At 47.2% G+C, this 19,413-nt stretch overlaps 2 protein-coding genes across 11 annotated transcripts in view; one reads left to right on the top strand and one right to left on the bottom strand.

Moving 5' to 3' along the window:
- Positions 1–571: 571 nt before the first annotated feature.
- TPRG1L (tumor protein p63 regulated 1 like) lies at positions 572–5,325 on the bottom strand (the record flags this gene model as incomplete). Its single annotated transcript, XM_062593727.1, has 5 exons — positions 572–2,059; positions 2,870–3,023; positions 3,644–3,820; positions 5,058–5,149; positions 5,239–5,325. Coding segments are annotated over 5 exons (705 nt in total), but the record flags the coding sequence as incomplete, so codon positions are not given.
- A 240-nt stretch (positions 5,326–5,565) lies between these two features.
- The window catches only part of MEGF6 (multiple EGF like domains 6), a 114,458-nt gene continuing 100,610 nt past the window's right edge, over positions 5,566–19,413 (top strand). For 8 of the 10 annotated variants that reach the window (XM_062593580.1, XM_062593582.1, XM_062593578.1 and 5 more), the window contains exons 1-6: positions 5,566–5,703; positions 6,963–7,066; positions 7,155–7,210; positions 7,687–9,500; positions 11,662–11,796; positions 17,532–17,641. In XM_062593580.1, the coding sequence (XP_062449564.1) occupies positions 9,415–9,500; positions 11,662–11,796; positions 17,532–17,641 (331 nt within the window). In that variant the 5' untranslated portion in view covers positions 5,566–5,703; positions 6,963–7,066; positions 7,155–7,210; positions 7,687–9,414. Of the gene's footprint in view, positions 5,704–6,444; positions 6,523–6,962; positions 7,067–7,154; positions 7,211–7,686; positions 9,501–11,661; positions 11,797–17,531; positions 17,642–19,413 lie in introns of those variants that run through there. The other 2 variants (XM_062593577.1, XM_062593576.1) reach the window with 2 other exon arrangements.

The raw sequence follows: 19,413 nt of genomic DNA, 5'->3' as shown, positions 1-19,413 counted from the left end.
AAATCTGAGAGAAACCTGAAGTCTATTTCACTATCATCATCTTGGTTTAACTGCAACTGCACCATACTGTCAGTGATGTGATTGAATGGCTATTGTATATCTCAAAACAAGGAAACGGTTATTTGCGCATAGCAACATAGAACGTACACAACTTGTATCTACGCCAGCCAGGCAACAGATTCTCTCACCTATTAGAATTAAATATTGTAGCAGAAGTAGATACATGAAGACACTTTTTTTAGTGAATTGATTACTGCTAAAACAAAATTAGTCCTTTGTTCAAAAAGCAAATTAAGTAATTTTATAATAATTACTTTTCCAGTCAGATGTTAACCACTAATAGCAGTAGTGCCAGGACTACTCTGGATTTATTACATGCAGTTATTCAAGAAAGATCGTATCTGCTACTTTCGAATGGCGTGCTGTACAACAGGGAACTGAAGTTGGGGCTTTAAACCCCACTGTGTTAAGAGAGCAGACAACTGTTTAGTGTCAAATTGGAGTGGACAGTTCAGTAGGGAACAAATGGCGGAACTTCAGTCTCCACAAAATGAAGAACAAAGAACAATACTTAAGTTGAATTCAACTTTACTACAAGATTAACAAAAGTTAAATAGATATCTCTGAAAACACTTGGAGAAGGGCATGCAGTTTGTTGCGTTCATTCCATCATCACTTCCACTTTACAAAAGTTTCAGGAACATACATCTACTTTATTTAAGTTCAGGGAAAAAATACCACTGCTGCGTAGAATTTTATTCAGCCATATAGTAGCAGAGAAATGCAATGGTAAAATGACATGTAGAAGGTCATACACAGTGAAAAAGCTTGTTGCAATAACATAATGAGCAACTGTGGTTGTAGTAGCTCCTGTGTGGCATCTGAAAGTGATTCTGTTCTCAAGATTTGTGTGAGGTTAAGTGCAAAGTTATGTAAATCAAGACTGAGACAGATAAAACTAAGCACTGTACATCAAAGTCCTGCTCTGCTGTTGTCCCGAACTAGAGTAGATTTAAGAAAAATTTCTAAGAATATAAATCTAATCCAAGTAGAATTCAAGTCATAAAGTTTTCTGTAAATAGTAACTCTGAAGGCAAATGTGTTTGAGGCTTTTGGCTATATTGTTTCAAGATGCATCTTATATGGATTGTATATGCAGCTTGTTGCTGCAACTGAGAAGCCTTAAAGTTACATTCAGTTTTGAGAAAGGGAGACTCTTACAAAAAGCTAATGAATTTCTATTCAGTGATATACTTCAGTTTATAAAGTAATAGTTCAAGTACACTGTTTTTCAGATGGTAGAGCAGTATAGCCTTAACGAAATTTGCTGACTTGGTGTTTTGCTAAAGAATGACACAGCTTTAAAATTTCTTGATATGGAATTAATCAAAATGTTAAGATTACTGTAATCTTGAGTCACTAATACCTCTTTGAACCATGCTAATCAATCCCAAACACACCACATGATTTGAGCTTATATATAGGGATACAGTAGCAAGTTCATGCCATATTACAGTTGTACCTTGGATATTTGTGTGAAACGTCTGTAGCTGATACCAGTCACAGTTAAGCACATAGCTAGAAATGGAAGAGGAAATACCACTGTTCACTAGTCTTGCATATGAGCCAGTAAGAATTGAAAATTCGGTACAAAATACAAGAACGATGCTATCTGGTGTCCACTTCAGATTAATCTGCTGTGAATTCTAGCAATCTTCACGATCAGATACTTATGTGAACTGATGATTTTGCTTTTATTCCCATGACTTCATTTTGATTATCGAGCATTCTGCCACACAGTGTGCTCTCTCCAGGAAACTAATTTCAGTTTGCTTTGCTTTGAAAACATTAAATGCAACAAATCTTAAAATCCAATTTTGCCTCTTGTCATGGAGTAGCCAAGTTTTGCCTCGTTGTTGATGAAGGACATCAATCCCAGGTAAGTTTCAATCAGAAGAGGACGCTCCAGCACTAGAACTCCATTAGCTCTTCCTGGCAATGGTGACTCCTTATGGGCTTTCTTCACTGCTTGAATTAGTTGAGTTTTAAAGTTTTCCAGCTGAAAGAAAAGATTACTGTGATGTTAGTTTTCCATTTTTAAAAACTGTTATGCTTTCATAGGTAAAGAGCTTCTGATGTTTAAGTATAAAGGATTAACACTAAAGTTGTAATTGTCTTGGAGCTCGCGCTCTGTAATAAGTTTTACATTGACATTTAACCTTTTATGATGCAGTTAACTTCGTGTGTGGACACTGTCCACATATAAGCCTAAATATGTGAGCTAGGTGCATAAAGATTTATCAGTGACAAATACTGCTTATCGTTGGCCATGGAATTCTCTTGCCCTTGTAGCTGATGTGCTGAAGTTAAAGTAATTTAACATTCCATTTTCAAGTAGAAACCTTCAGAGGAAAGCCACCATTTAAAAGGAGAAGACACCTAAGTGAAGGTTTAAATTTAGAAGCTATAGATTTTGTTTAATTAGCTTGTTGTTCTAGATGCAAAGTCAGGCATCTGCCCATCATATAAACAAAACAAAAGTAGGAATAGCAGCAAAGCGTATCTTCTTTTGCGTTTTACATCCTTTTTATTTATTTATTTATTTATTGTATGTTTGGAAATTTCAGCATCCTTTTGGTACAAACCAGCTATGATTAATCACCAAAAATGACTTGCAGCATTAGGAAAACTGTTGTGCTGCCCTGCAGACTCAAAACTTGGAGGATGATGACACTTAGCTTACAACTAAGTTCTGTGTCTTTGATTTAATTGCTTGCACTTGATTATTTTGAAAAGATACAGCGGATAAAGTAGTGTCCAGCCTCTGATTGTTACAAGCCACCTAGAACAGAAGAGGTGATTTTCTTACTAGGCAAAGGGATGCAATCTTCTCATCAGCATCTGCCATTGGATGCTCAGTGAACGTGGCATATGGAACATTTGTGGACCATGGATTCCATCGGTTTATGAAGGAGGCACGACTTTGCTTGTCCCACTGAATTCGAATACCAATACCTTCTCGCCTGGTATTGAAAAATGCAGAATTGATATGGTAAGACATTTAAGTCTTTGTAGCAAGTTTAATTAGACGTGCTGCCTGAAAAAGACGAACGCTGCTTAAAACTGGAAGTTAAAATTTAGTTTGATAATAGGTTTTCCTCTAGCAAATTAAGAGAAATTCAACCGGTTATGGAACCTGTTGCTGAAATTCAGCCCCTGAAATATGTAAAGATACTTAAAAGCTGAGTGCAGAAAGGTTAAGCTCATTCGACATATAGGACACAAAGCCTAAACAGTACTGCCAGTGACAGCCTACGCTTAAGTATGACCTGATATTTACATACAGCTTTCTAATAATGCTGATGTACTACTGCCACCTACTGCATTATATAAGGGTGATGAACTTCTGCTCTAAAATCCATTGATCTCATCCTGAAAGCCCTCGAGTGACTCACTTCTAATGTAACTAAGTGTCCCAGCAAGACAGCAGCTACTCTCCGATTTTTCTAATGAAGTTTCAGTAGTTGTTTACAAAGTCACTAGTGAACATCAATATACGGAAGAATTCTTAAACTTGACTACTGGTTAGTGATAAAGGCTGACAGTTCAAACTATTTACGATAACGGTACTACGTCAACTTACTTGTTCAGAGATTTAGGTGGGAACTCAAACTCCCCTACAGAGATGGTATCAACTGCATTGAGTGATACTCTCGTCACGTGCTGGCACTGCAGGCTAATGAAGTCATATTTACAGATCAGAAGGGACCAGTCTGTGATGAGAACGAGACGCTCCTTCTCATTATTCCAGTGATCAATTCTGGCAAGATAACAAAGGCTGTGAGTTTGGGCAGTTTTCTTGGCTGTCTAGAATTTCTTAATAGCTTGACAAATAGAAGAGCCACTGAGGAGAACAAACTTAAGTCTTGGTAACACAGAATTTTTCCATTATATCCTCCTCTTTGAAGCAGCCAGTCTACTAAGAGGTTGAATGCTACAATGTAAATACAAAAATAGGAGAATATTAAGAACACCGGAACAAGTCTGAGATGTTAAAGAGCTTCTAATGCTACCTCATGTTATCTGAGACCAAGTGCTGCAACTACTCAATGTTAAATGGAACAGATGGCCGTTTCCAACAAATCCTCCAGTAAGTGTTTAACACTGTGCTATTAGCTTGATAGTGTTCTTACTAAAGTGTTACTAACCATATTTGTTCACGTTCAGGGGAGAAAGTTTTCTTAACTAGTCTGTACGTTCAAAAGCTTGTCCGTTTCTTCAGACTTTAAAAAAGAGGTGTAACCTTTCCGCAAACATGTTGCCATCCTACAGTCTGAACGGCTGCAGCTATAACACAGTTTCATCCTCAGAACAATCTGGAGTAGGTCACCTTTTCACTCCAGCTGTAACGGGCTCAGATTTAAAAAGAGCACCTTCAAGATCTGCAACAGCTCTTTTTTATGGTTACCGATTTAACCGTCTTTACGCAAATTAGTGACGGCCTAATGTTTTAACAGGAGCCCTAAGGTAAAGCTGATGAGAGCACGGTTTACCCCTGTCGAGTCAAGGTAAGTGCTAACGGCGAGACTAGGCGAGTGGCTGGAGCCTTTCCGCCTGCCGCGAAGCTCTCGCTCGCTCGGTCCCTGCCACCGCGCCACGCTGCAACGGCTGCAGGCGGCTCTGGGAGCTCCTGGCTCTAGCAGCGCCTGGGCGCGCAGGCCTGCGCGAAGCTCCCTGCTACGAAGGCGGGCGGCACGTTCAGCCGGCGGTTTGCTCCCGTCGCCCAGTCTGGCTCTCGGGACGTGGGGCAGCGGTGCGGCGCGGGGCTCGCGGGCGTCCCCGCAGCCCCCGGGCCGCGGGCCGCAGTGCGCTCCAGCGGTCTGCTTTCAAGCAGACGGGCTCCTGCCGGCGCCGCCCGGCGCGTGGGGAGCAGCCAGGCGGCGAGGCCCACCCGGGCGCTCCCACGCGCGGGGCGCGGGCCCGCCGAAAGCCGCTCGCCGGCGCGCAGCAGCGCGGCCCGGCGGGGAGCGCGCCGCCCCGCCGGCGCCGCCACTTACTCGGCGAGCAGCCACACGCTCTGCACCGTCCCGTCCTCGGCGGGCATCACGACGGCGCGGATCTCGCTCACCGCCTGCTCTATCGTCCCGGGCTGCGGCAGGAAACGGGAAAGGTTAGGGGCGGCGCGGCGGCGCGGCCCGGCACGGCGCGGCACGGCGCGGCGCGGCGGCCGGGCCCTACCCGGAACACGAAGTACTCCTTGAGGCGGCCGGCGCGGCCGGCGGTGCGCACGCGGAGCGGCCGCAGCGTCTGCCGCGGCGGCGGCGCGGCCCCGACGGCTCCGGCCCCGGCGGCCGCGGCGGCCGCGGCGGCCCCGGCCCCGGCGGCGCCCCCCGCCGCGCCCTCCTCCAGCGAGTCGCGGAGCTGCAGCATCGCCGCCGCGCCGGGCTCCCGCCGCCGCCTTCCGGGGCGGAGCCGCGCCGGGGCTGCGCGGCGCTGCGCGGCGCTGCCCGCCCCCCGCTCCGCTGCCCCGGGCGCGGCTCAGGCGGGCCCCGGCGCGGGGGCGGCGGCCGGCAAGGCGCTAAGGTGCCGGTGCCGCCGCCGCCGGCGCCTGCCTTCGCGGGACGCGGCGTCGCACCGCCCTCCAGGACTGCCCTCCTCTGGCCCGGGGATGACGTCTTTAACTGGCAAGCGGGCCGGGAACGGGTAAAGAACGGAAAACGTATTAAACGGGCTTTGCACGCAGCGTTGGATTTCAGAGACCCTTCTTGCACACGCGTTCCGTGAATTTCCTGCTGTCCTGTCCGCAGTGCAGCCCTTGCCCGCATGGGCTAGTGGGAGAGCTCGTCGCTCTCTTTGAATAGCCGCAGAAAGGAACAGAACTGGCTTTGCAGCCAGCGGCTTCCCCCAGTGCGCTCGGAGCAGTTTTGTCCCTCGGTTTCCCCGCCTCTTTCCAGACGAGCTGCTGAGCGTGGCCCGTAGCAGAGCGCAGAAGAGGACGATTGGCCGATGTCACTGTGTCCGTCCGTCCGTGTGTCCTCCCCCCCCCCCCCCCCACCGAAAAGCAGCCCACAGCTGGTTCGTGAGTCGTCTCCTATCCGTGCAGTAGCCAGGCCTGTCACCTGAGTTCGGAAGCGGTGCCCGGAACCGGAGTAATCCCCGGGACAGTTCTTCCTTCCTCTCCCCGGCCCGGCTCGGGCTGCCAGCGGAGGCCGGCCCTGGGCTGAGCCGTGTCCTGGAGAGGGAGCCACACTCCAGGCTCTGACCGCCCCAGAGCTGCGTGTGCGGGGGAAGAGGCTCCTTTCTACCCTGCTCACTGCCCTAGACGTGGCCTCTTTGCCCTTCTTGCCTCGTGCTCCGCAAAGCGCCTGCGTCCCGGGCGCTGCGGTCCTCCGTGCTCGGGGAGATGGTGGTGCGATGTGCTGGGGGTTCTCTGCAGCATCATGAAGCATTTCTGTGCAGTCGCCTTTCTTCTGCAGCAGCAGCGATGAAAGATGTTGTCTTCCTGCCTGTTAGATCTGGCAGGTACTTTATTTCTAAGTGATAACATGAGCGGCCTTTACCCTCTTCTCTCTGACGGTATCTCTGAAGTATCTTTGTCATGATTTAGTTTTTCTCACCTCTCTCAGCCAAGCATGCTGTTTTGCTACTCCAGCTTTCTACTTACCCTACTAAGTTCACCAGCAAGGGAGACAGGAGGGAGGCAGAAAAAGGAGCAAAGAGCTGGTGGAACCGTGGAGTTTTCTCTACGGCTCCCTGGGTTCCTGATGTAGAAGTAGTGTGGCTTTTCCAGTGAAGCATTGAAAAATTTGAGTTCTGTGGTCATTTTAGCTAACGGTTTGCCTTAGAAAGATTCTACGTTCGTATTCACTTCTTTGTGTAAGCATAAGATATGTTTCAAGCGCAACCAGTAGTTCTGTGCATTGAACTTAGAGAATCTTACGTATATTGCCTTCCTTTTCCAGTGAACTCTCCGGGAACAAGAGCAGTAATGCGTATGTATGTTCAGCATCCAACAAGTGAAGATGCCTACTGAATTCTGTTTCAGGCAACAGAATATAAAGTGAGGGTACGATACTGCAAATCTGCTTTTTTCCCAGCACTGCTCGAGACTGAATTGAAACATTTATAGCTTTTTCTCTCTTTGATTTCCATAGGTACAATGCACAAAGCTGTGACACTAATTGCAACACTCAGAAGAATGCGTTGTTTTGTAAGTCATCTACAGTTTTAGTTGTTCATTTAAGCGCATAGTCTGGATTTTTTTTCTATTTTCCTTCTTTTTTTGCGAAAGGTCAATTCTGCCTAGGGCTACACTAGAGCGGCGGTGCAGTGCTCCTCTGCTTCTTTACTTCCTCTTCCTTTTTGGTGAGAGAATTTACATCAACAGGTTCTTCAGGTGGAAGAGTTTTGCTGCAGCATCCCCACACTGCTGCGTTCTTCCCGTTTCCTTTTGGTTCAGCCGCCGTATGTCCCCCGTTTCTGGAGGGAAGTCGGGAGCAAATCAGTTTTCTAAGAGCTGTTCAGTCCTCCCCGTCTCTGCTGAGGCTGGCAGTAACGATTAGTGATGATCGTGATAGCTGTTTCAGGCCCTTGGGGGAGGGATGCAGAGGAGCTGGCAGGGGGAGCTCAGCAGTGAACCATCTGAGAATTAGACCTGGGCACTTCTCTCCCGTTTTGTCGTTTCAGAGCGGCCAGCTGACTGTCACGGGATGGGACCGCGACTGGCTTTGGTTTGAGTCAGGAACCTGAAAGCGAACATTTCAGTATCCTTCATCCCGAGCCAGCCAGACCATTCTCCACAGGAGTCCAAAATAAACACACGAAATGTGCTTAGAGGCACAGCTTTTCTTTTTACCCGAAACCAGAACGTCTGTTGCAGACAGGATGTTTTCTCTGCATGCCAAGTCTGAAAGAAAAAGAGAATTGTGAATAATACTTGTTCTTAAATGGTATTTGAAAAGAAAAGGTGTAGTGCTGAAGACTGGGCTGTGCAGGCGCCTCAAAAGGCTCCTGTATTTATTGGTGCTTATACTCTGGGGAAAAGGGCCCTCGGGGCAGTCGTGTCGCCAGCTGCAAGGGCTAAAATAAATCCAAATAGCAGCTACGCTCCTCAGGTAGCACAGCTGAGTCCCCAGTAAAACACTTTCCTTTCTTCTCTACGCATTGCCTTGTTTCAGTCTAATCTCTGTCAACTCCCCTTTTTGTGCAGTTTCCCTTTAGAGTAGGGGAGTTTGGTAAGAGCGGCCAGAAAACAGTTCAGTCTTGTTCCCTGCCTCCTCCTTTGGCCGCTGTATTCCCCCACCCCAGGGAACTGATAATTTAATAGCACTCTGCCTACAGGTTGGATTTTTCCCTAACAGTTTTACGTGCACATCAGATTTTCCTTGGGAAGTTGTTAATTTTATCATCTGTTAGAATGCATAGGAAAGGTTAAATCTCTGTGGGGTATTTTTAGACCTGCTGGGGAATGGGGTTTTGGAGGGTGTATACAGAAGTTGTCCCTGGGTAGTGCAAAAGGACTGTCTTTTCGAGCAACGAAACCAAGCGATTTCTGCTACTGTGCTGCAGGGTTTCCCCCCTCCTCTCTTTGGGGTTGGACACAGCTGGTGGGAGGGATTTCTGACTGTCAGCAAGAAAAGAAACAAGAGAGCATGTGAGTGAAGGGAACTAGACCTGAGAAGGGCAGGAGGAAGGTTTTGTTGCTCTCTTGAAATACAGGAAAGCTGCTCTTTGTGGATGCCTCACTCCGTATCGTCTCCGGAGGAAGTCAGAAAGCAGTACTGGGAGGATGGCTTTAGCTATGTGCATGAGTTAAACGACAATTCTGCCTACGTCTGGAGAAGTCCTCTGGGAGGTGGACTTCTCTGTGCACAGGAGAGCATCCTCCCTGCAGCTCGTTTTCCCTTCCTTTCCTGATTGCTGATTTGTGTATGGCTTTATGAAGGGGACGAGGCCTCCAGATCAGCTAAACCCACGTGGGGCTTTATTGCTGGACTGAACCAAGATCTTGTGAGCCACCAGGTCTCTGGAGCTTGTCAAGAAGCAAATGCAAGAAGCAAAAGTCCCTTCGGCATATTTCGCTACTAGCAAATGAGCACAAGAAGCCAGGTTTGGTTTTGGGAAAAACTCAGTGATAATCTACCTTGTAATGATTTCCCATGGGCTGAAGAAACTCGCTGAGCTGAGCCATATGGGAGAAAGCATCAAGGAGTGATAAATCTGCTCTGCCAGTGAACCCCGGCAAGAATCCCTGCGTGCTCCGGTAGCGTTGCTCTTTGCGAGAAAGAGAGAATCTGGCAAGAAACAGGAGGTAGTGATGAGCGGACTTTTCTGAGGAATAGGAAGTATCTAATCCCGCTTGAGAAGGCTGCAAAACTTTCTAGGCACCTTGGGGAAGAGAGAGGAACTGCTGCAATGGAGTTGCACATGTTGGCACTGCTGTTCATCCTTGCGTCGCAAGTATCTTCACTGGCTCCTGGGAACAAGCTTCAGCCGCATATGTAAGTACCAGGAAAAGAGCATTCCCCGTGTTTCTGTAGAGCAGGAGCACAATAAAGCAGAAGCAAAGTACAGTTTTTAAAAATCAAGGGTGGAGGGAGAAGCGTGTGGGGGAGGGGTGGTTCTGTTTCTTTATCTAGTACCAAATGTACATAAAGGTGAATAGAAGCTTGAAAATCTGGATAGTCGTTGCTCGTAGGAGGTAATTCACCGTTTTAACTGAAATGTTGCTATTGTGTGAGCATGAGAGGCAGTTACGGTAGTGTAAACAGTCTGACCTTTTTTCACAGAACTGCTATTTTTATTGCTCTTTCCTGTATAACTCTCTCTCTTACTGCACTCTTAATATTTCTTTTTCTCCTTTTGCTGTTACTCTAGAAGCACTCAATCCTTTCTTTTTAATTAAATGTTACAGTTGCACTTTGGCATTAATTGTTTGGCTCCTTTGCAAAATTTCCTTGCACATTTGGTCTCCTGCCAGAAGATGATCTCTTGATGCAGGGGGGTTGCTCTGTTTCTTTTTGTAAGTGAACCAGGCGTTGCAGAGTGTACTAACTCCAAACTACTCTCCCTTCTGTTTTTCACTTTTTGAGTTAGGAAAAAAAAAGGACTCCTTTTCAGCAGGTAGGGGTTTTGCAAAGCGACATTTTCTCCCTGTGACTGAGATTTTGTGTTTCTGCTTTGACAAATACTTCTAGGGCATCTTGGATGGCACACTAGAGATGAGCTGTGTGCCAAGGTATCAGAGAAAAGAAAATGCCAGGCACTGGGAAGTATCGTCATTTCCCGTAGGACACTGCAGACAGTGCCTGCTGGAAGCAAAACCACTGTTTGGGGCACACCAAAACCTCTCTTCGCTGTAATAAATTACACCAAACACTGCTGCTGCCAACTTCATTTTTGTGGTTCCTTTCACCTCTCTCTCTCTCTCTCTCTCTCTCTCTCTTTTTTTTTTCCCCCAGACGTGCAGAGAGCTAAGAGTTGAGGTATCTGTGCCTTAAAAGCAAAGGACATTCAGAGGGTAGGGACATACCCTTCTCTAGACTTCCTCCAATACAAACCTTCGTATTTGTTGAATGGATGAACGTGCTTTCTGTCTACGGAGACGCTCGCAAAATACAACAGCTTCTCTGGCGTTCACCATTAGCACTTGGGCCTATTATAGTAGTGAACTGATGTGTGCAGGGCTTTGCTGGTGGAACAGCTCTGCAGTGGCCACATGTGGGAATGACAGGGAAAGATTTTCCAGCAAAGCTATGGGGGGAAACACGCCGTTAATTCTAAAGGCATTTCCAGGCTTTCTGTAACAGTAGTGTGATTGAATGTCCTGGAGCAGTAAGAGGCCAGCTGCAATCTCTGTTCTTTACCATGTCCGAATTAGTTTATACCTCTGTTACGGAACGTATTTTTTGTGACCAGAAACAGTCCCAAATAATGAATGGCTTGCAACTCCTTAATCCATGGACAAATACTTCCTTCTTCTTTCTTAGATAAAAACTACAGACTCATATTTGGTGAAAGAGAGTTAAAATTAGAACAGAAATAAGGCATAAATTTTATTTTTCTGCTAAATCATTCATACTCACTGAATCTTATTTATTAATTTTAAGGAAGAGATTCAAAACTGAGAAGGCTTTGCATATCTGCCACTGATTCATGGGGTGGATTAGGCAAAACGATCTTCTCTTTGTGCGTCAGTTTTCCATCTGTAAAGTACTGCATCGGGGCGTTTACTTTGTAGGAGTCCTTCGACGCTTAACTGTTTCCTGAAGGCCTAATGCCGTGCTTTTGAGAAATACAGGTGTTATTGTTGTACTGTATGTTTTGCTGGTGCAAGTGCCGTGTTGTGAACAGAGCATCTTTTCACAGGAGCATGAAATTCCGGTTCTTTACCTGACCTGGCTCCTGTGAGTTTCCGGGAGGCGGTTGATGGGATATATTTTATAATCACTGGATGACTTACGGCTGGTCTACGTGGCACGCTTCCTGGCGCTCCTGTATGATCTGATCAAACAAGGAGTCAAACGCTATGTAGCTTATAAGATCTTCCTCCTCTTTCCAATAAGTAAAATGAAGTTACCTTTTTAAGCTGCTTAAGCTGAGTGCATTGCAGTCTCCTGAGCGGCGTGCAGATTCCAGTAAACATCTGTTTCTCTGGGACAGGCCAAACGTTTGTGCGGAGCAAGAGCTGGCGATAGTGGGGCACAGGCAGCCGTGTGTCCGAGCCTTCACCCGTATGGTCAAAGTATGGAAGCAAGATTGTGGAGGACAGCTGTGGTGTACAGGCTACGAACGGAGGTACGTGTTCCTTCTCAAGCTTGATTTGTTCTTTGTGGGGTGCAAACCGATCCTTTCTCAAGCGGGAAGGGAGCTCGCTACAGTTAGTGTGGCGCCTGCGGCTGGCATGCACGTGTATGCGAAGGAGAAGGAGCATCACCGTACAGCAGCTGCACGCTTAGCTTGCATCTGCAGTGAGGTCGGGCAGGGTCTGGTTGAAAAGAGGGCAGTACTGCTGGGGCTGTGAAAAGTCACGCACACCTTTGTGCTCGTCCTTTCCCTTCTGCTGCTGCCCAGGCCACGGTATGGCGCTGGACGTGGGTCTTCATAATCACCTGGAGCCCTCTGAGAAATTTTAGTGACAGGCAGCTTGAGTGCTCTTTGCAATCCCCAGCAGCTCTCCAGGGAGAGAGGAGAAAACACCCCGGATGCACAAGTGCTTTCTTAAATGGTAGTCAACACATTTCGGGCAAAGATATTTGGTACCTGACTTCCAAAGGATCTGGCGTTAGGACAACATGCCAGTTTGTTTAGAGGTCGACTCAAACAAAGGCGACACCCGTGCCTCTGAAGCCATAAATTAGCTCTAAGTCATGGAACTGCTTAATTAGATGTTTTTCTTGGCCCAAAACAGGAGAATCTGGGAGATTTTGTAAACTCTATGTGCATCTAGCTCGAGGGGATTCTGACCCTATCTGGGATCTTCGTGTGTTACGTGACGCTACTACTGAGAGTTCTCTGCTGAGAATTTTTAAGCAGTTAAGCGTTTCACGAACAGAAGACACATTGTTTTTGGTCAAAAGAAGTTCTGTCATCTTGGTTAACTGTTCCCAGTCTTCTGACTATGTGTTACCTCTGCTTCCTGTGATCGTGCCATGTTAATGAAATTATTTAATCACATCACGGCCATTATTCCTACAGCTTTAGATATCTCAGCTTCAAAGCAGAGACATGTCAGTGTTGCTTTAAGGTTTTACAGGGCTCAAGGCAATCTCTCAGTCCGAGTGAGGTTTATTGTGCGTTGTTAAAAGTAAAACTAATATTAAAAGAGAGAAATTTTATTTTTGAGAAGAAAAATGTGAAAATACTGTGTTTTAGGATTGCACGGTCTCCAACCTCGTCTAGCCAGTGTATCCTGCACGCTGCAGTTCAGCCACCGGCTTCTTCCACTGCAGAGTGAAGTTTAACCGCTCACTGTAATTATTAGTAGTCCGGGCTGACTTGGGCAGCAGGTTTGAATTCAGTACAACGTAAATCCAGAGCACCCCATTTTATAGAATATCACAAACTTCAATTTCGTATTTATTAAGGTAGAAGCCGTTAGGAAAAAGGTTTCATGCCATGTAAGAATTTTGTATCCCGTTGCCAGCTTCCTGGTACCAACCTCTGAAGTGCCAGAGCTTTGGAGCCCACCCTGGATGGAATTTAACTCACTTTCTTGGTCTATATTTATTTGAAAATACTTATTTGGGGATTTTTTTCCCAAATTAGAACTTGTTTGGATCTTGTGGAGAATGTGGCATGTTCTTGTATTGTCTTCATGACCTAACCTATGTATCAGCTTTCGATTTGTGACCTTCTGGGATGAAGGAACTAACATAAGAGGTGGGTGTTGGTCAGAAAGAAGCGCTTCCAAAACTGTCAATATATGTATCCACTTGCTTGTCATTAGATGTAGAAACCAGCATCTGGATCCTATCTGTATTTTTTTAGTATGTCTTTTTTTGAAATGAAACTCTGACGTCGGGACCCTGTTGAAAGATATCATTTGCTCAGAAGTGTGGACGGTCAGAATCCAGGGGCTTTGGGCAGGTGATGTTGCCCTCTTAGACACACTCCTGAGTGTTGCTTTTGCTTAATTTAAAAGTTCTAAAATACAGTTGGGCATAATTAGTTAAAATCTCTCCTTTTTGAAAGGCTGTCTGAAGTTGCAGCATACGTGTACTCGTTCGATAGCTCCTGGAGAGGAGATGTCTTCAAACAGCACCTCAGTTCTTTAAAAATTTACCGAACGAGACCTAGTGAGCAGGAGGGGTGTCTGAACCAGGGCCTGTGTCGGAACAGGGGTTTCCTAACAGGGCTGTTGGGAGGCTCGTGGGCTTGGTGGGACCCAAAAGAGTGGGTTCCTTCTTTAAAAGGTGATTCGTTATAACGCATCATTACCGCGAGGTGGCTGGACAGTGTCTCTCTGATGGTGTTCTTGGAGAGCCTCTGGAAGGGAGACGGTTTGCCAGGCTGGTGTGTATTGGCCTACTATGTCCTTGTTTTTCACTCTAAGCATGAGCTAACACGGTCTCACTGGTCAAAACCTCCCGTTCTTTATGAACAGCATTTCTGTTTCTGCTTAGATAACCAAAACGTTTAATGCTTTAATGGTTTAATTGCTGACTGACTATTAGTCTTCAATGTTCTTCTTGAATGGTCTTGGCTGTAGAATCTCGGGCAAAATTCTCTGCCATATTGTGGAATAGTTTGGCCTGCTTGGTACATTGGCCCCTTCTGGCTTTTAATCCTCTAAACCAATAAATAATATATGCTACCACTGGCGGGCTTCCTTCCAGCTAGCGCTGCGAAGTCTGAACGTAAGGAATAAAATGAGATGAGCACAGGACGCTGTCAGCAGCTCAGCTGTGGTCTTCAGCTGCTGTTGGCACAGCGCTGTGGAGTTCGTTAACAGCAGACACACATCAGCGATCGTCTCTAAGCCCAGAACGCTGCTGGAGAAGGCTGTATGCTTGGCCGTGGATGAAATCAGTTAAGAGAACGGGCTGGCACAGTCGGGAGAGCAGAGGAGACTGTAACTTTATCTCAGAGATGAGGCAATCGTGCAGGAGTTGCTCCATGAAGACAAGGAACTGCTGTCCTGATGGTAGTTAACTAGGCACTTGCTTTGGTGCAGAGCTATAGGGTTTCCTTTTACATGATGGTGCGCGGGACCTAGTTCAGTCCCGTGTAAGAGCCATGTGGAGTTATGCTTGCGTGTGTTAGAAATGAATTTGAAGGTACTCTGCATGGAAAATTGATGCAGATGTTCCGCTAATCATGGCATCATTTGAGTAGCAAAGAGGCCTTAACTGATTGCTGGGAGACAAAGCTAGAGAAGGTTGTGGATGGAAGACTATGAATACTGCAACAGGGCAAATAATGAACTTTTTTTTATCTGCACTGAAGTGCAGACTACAATGTGCACAGTCTGTTTTTCTGTATCCGCCTGCTTCTCCTGCCTCATTAAACAGTTACAAGCCTTTGCACAATAATAATAATAATAGTAGTATTAGTAATAATAGTAATAATTCCAAGGAAACATCTTGAACTAGAGACGGTCTAGTCTTTGAAGCCCAGAGTTTAGGATTCCTCCTAACCTGTAATTGCTGGTAATTATCTTGGTGATGATATCTGTGTAGTGGTAATAAAGCAGCAAACAGTGTGTCTTTTGACTCTGTTGTAAGAGAGGACTTTGAAATGATACCTTGTCTGCTTCTGCTTCAAAGGCTGGGCATTCTTCGGCCGCAGATGTTCCTTTAAGTTCTTCAGCGCATGCTTTGGACGTTGCAAATCAAGGAACTAGAACAGGACAATTTTGTCACGCGGTATTACGAATGTCCGAATAGCCCAGTGCTGAAGCTCGGTCCGTGCTAAAACCGGGGAGAGGCGCCCTCGAGGCGCTGTGAGGGAGGCTGAGATTTAGCCCGTGGAATTTTCGAAGACGAACGTGGTCAAAGGAGTTTCAGCAAACCTTTCCTCGGGCGGGATTGTGTCCCACGTCTGTTTATTCTGAACTTCTTTTGGGAGTTCCCCCTGCGGCTGGTTTAACCCGCTAGACTGAAGACCTCCTGCCTTGTGCTGGGCGATTTAATCGCTGGAGCGCGCAGTCGTGGCATCCGGGGGGGTGTTACGCTCTTTCCAGCCTGTAACACCAAGATACCCCCAGGCAGCGGAGACTGTCCGAACCTTTGCATCTCCTGGGAACCCACCTGGACTGACTTTAGGGTCTGAACTGTCAGACCGACCTCCTCAAGGCTCGTGGAGGTGAGGGAGCTCAGGGTGCTGCCGGGGGCAGACGGGAGCCCCGGGTTAGCCCGGAGCCCCCCCGCGCTATCAAGTCCAGGTAGATGTGAGCGAGGGGAGAGAAGAAGGTGTATTTACACGCAGTTCCTGGACCTCCGATGTTGTGTCCCTCATCGTCTCATGAGGGACGTGGAAAGGAGGATGCAGCGTGAGCCTTACGGCACCACGGGACACTGGTTTCTTGTATTCCTTTTCGCTGACTAAGATTAATGGATTTTTAAGGAGCTTGTGGTTTCTTCTCTATTTATCTTCCAGGAGAAAAACGGTATCTTTACTTTTTTTTCGGCCCTTTTTCATGGTATTGACTTGTTTCTGAAAAATGCCTCTTAACTTGTGTTCTCGTAGGTAAGAAGAACAGAGCGGGGCAATGTGTTCGTTATCCGCATTCTCACGATTTAAATAGGAAGTTCTTGTGAATTCCTGAGGATGGAAAAACTCAGTGGTCTGTACACGTACTCTTTCTCTGCCTTTGCACGGAAGACGTTTTCCTCATCATTTCTGAGCTTACGCAGGGCGGAAGAGAAATGCTGCCTGTTGCCGTACCGTCTTTCTGATTCTGGATGAAAAAGAGTGTGTGTTTGGTGGAATTTATAAGTCTCAGAACGAGGGGATATTTTTGATATCCTTGTCCGTGGGTCGATAATCTTTCCCTTCTACGGTGAATGCTTTTTGAGCTACCGCTACCCCAGATACATAGTGTTATTTTCGTTCTTTGTAATGCATATTGCCACAACATTAAAAGCCCAGGCTTGGCAGATAGCTCTTGATTCCAAGAGGATCCAGATGGATCTGAGCTTGATTGCTAGCTGTTCTGGTGCCTGAGTGACTGTAAATTGCTTTCTCAGCTGCTCCTGGAACATGATTATTTCCTTCTTAATTTGTTAACAGCTTGTACAGAAATTGCTATCTGCTTTTATCCTTCTCAACTGTGCTTCCGTGTGCTGATTGACAAGAGAAGAATAACGGAAGATTTCCTTCACAGGAATTAATAGTTCACCACTATTTAGGATTTTTTTTTTGTAGAAACGTTCAGACAAAGTCAAACAACCAGAATGAGTTAGGATAAATATTTTCGGTGGGCATGTACGACACGTCTACTTTGCCAAATATTTGTTGTTGTTTGTCTGATCTGCGCTGGTGGAGTAGCTTCATGTTCTGCCAAAGTATCTTTTCAAAAATCAGCTTCAAAAGTTTTCTCTCTGTTTTGATCTTCTCACGTGCACAGCGTCAAATTGCCGGGAAAGTAGCGTCGCTGTTGTTTACGTTTCAGCTCGCTCCCTGCGTTGCCCCTGCAGCTCGCACCCGGGAGCTGCGTAGTGCTTACGCTTAGCGAGGCTCGACTGAAACACCTCGGGCTTTTATAACTGGCTTCCTTCGGCAGTGCCCGCTTGGAGAGCGGCGGGGAGCAATCGCTCCGAACCAAAATGGCTCAGAAAAGGAGAAGAGAGCCGGGAACGTTGTGAGGACCTGGGCACGCTGGTCCCACGTGGTCCTAATCACAGAGGGTTAAGGAGTATTTTCTTTGGATCAGTGATCGTTATTAGGTGAGGTGCAAAAAAGGGCGTATTTAAAAGCCGAATTCCTCACTTTGCTGAGGTGCCGCGGCTAGAGTTACACTTTGTGTTCTTTGCAGTTTCCTCGTTCTACAGGAATTCATGCTGACTGACTGACGTTTTGCGTTGTTTCAGAACTGCGTATTACACGACCTACAGGCAGGTGTACACAGTGCAGTACCAGACAGCACACAAGTGTTGCCCGGGATGGGCGCAGCGTGGAGGGCGAGCTGGCTGCCTCTACCGTAAGTAGCGCTCCACTCGGAGGCGGTTCTTCTTTTGGGACTGGCAGAGCTGTTTCTTTTGCCCGAGGACACTCCTTTCGAGTCCTGTACCTGCAGCAAATGCTGTAAAAACGATGTAAAATCGTCCTTAAAAAGAATTGCTTTGGAGTTTTTTCTTTTTTTCTTTTTTTTTTTTTCTTTTACTGGGTGACAGAAAGGTTTTTCTCCGGCTTCCCGTGAACTGCTACGTGTTACCTTCTGGTTTTGTAGAACTTCCTTGTTATAACATGAAAGGATTTTCAGGGTCGCATTATTCGTTTACCCAGTTGCCAATCGTTATTAACTGTTTAAAAGAAAACCCAAACTGGTGATTTAAATGGCGCTACTGGCATAAGGTCTGGAAAACCGTAATCCGAGCCCTGAGCGGACTTTTCATTATGCACAACGTTAATTGCGCCCTGTGTGCCTGAACATGCCAGCGATAGCTGATTTGCCCGCTCGTTGCTCTTACTCAGCATTCCTAAGAGCTTTTTATATCGGCTTCCTTGGAAGAGGAGGCCTTTAACTAGCGCAGCTTTAGAGCAGATGTGGACTACTCGCCGTCAGAGGACGGGCTTCGCTCTTGCACTTCCGAAGCCGGCGAATTTTGGCTGGACGCGCGTGGTTGCTTGACGGCGCGCGCCGAGGCTGCTTTCGGCCCGGGGACAGGAGGGGTGTGTTTCTTTCCCCGCACGCGGCCTCGTGTTTCCAAGCACGTGCAGGTGAGAAGATGCCTGGCACTGAGCTGTGAAGACGGTACTCCTCTAACGGTCCGCAGGGCGCGCGGGCTCTACTGGGAGCGGACAACCTGGAAAGAGAGGGAGTTTTGACAGAAGCTCCCCGTAAAGAGGCACGGAGGCCAAGAGGGCTGAACCCTAATGGCTCCCTGGGGATCTGCACGCAGCTCAAAGAGGGTCCGATTTCTCTGCCGCTCTCCTGCCTCGCCGTTTGACGTCGTGACAGCCGTGCTCGCTCGTGACGGCCCCGGAGCTGTCAGATCTCGCCTATAAACGTAGCGTACGCAGCTCCGTTGCGGGTTCCTGCTTTTGGTCTCGTCTCTTCTGCTGGTAGCCCATTACCGTGCCACCGCTTACTGCGTTTTCACTAACCTTTGCCTTGGCGCGTTCAGCTGCTCAGACCGGTGCACGAGGGAAAGATGTCAGAAGTCGAGACATCTTCCACATTTTTAGCTTGGCATCGCGTTCCCTCCCTGCCTGACTGCTGATAAGATTGATTTTCCGACTAAGCTTCTCAGTTGCGAGTCGCATTGAGATGCTGTATAAATTCCGCGTGGATTGAATAACGTGGCTAAAGCTCTTGCTGATTAGGACAAGGGGCCGGCGTGCCTGGCTGTACACATGAGCTCTAGTTTTAGCTCGAGATGTTGAGACGTTGAGTCCCACCAAGCGTTCGGGAGCTGCGGCTCTCGGTCTGCGCAGAGCTGTCGAGTTCAGCAGCAGACAGTACGCCTGTGCCCTTACAGAAAGGGGACAGCGAGGCAGGAGAGGCTAAAAAAGCCGCTCTTCAGTACGTGGTGATCTTGCCGTGGATACGTTGGCATCTGTGAGCTGTGCGGGAAGTGCTAGTGCTGACTCTGGGCTGAGTTCACGCCGCTGCAAAACACACGAGCTCTTCACTCAGGTTAAAGCAGCAACAGGAGCAAAGGAACCTGGATGGTAACTAGGAGCGCAGCTCGGGAGAGAGCACGTCTCTGCCGCAGAGCGGGATGGAAATGCCTCGATCAAACGGTGCCG

Source organism: Rhea pennata, chromosome 22 (genome assembly GCF_028389875.1).
Source record: "Rhea pennata isolate bPtePen1 chromosome 22, bPtePen1.pri, whole genome shotgun sequence".
NCBI classification, from domain to species: Eukaryota; Metazoa; Chordata; class Aves; order Rheiformes; family Rheidae; genus Rhea; species Rhea pennata.
Note: the sequence above shows the minus strand (reverse complement) of the source record. Positions and strands in the feature narration are given on the sequence as shown.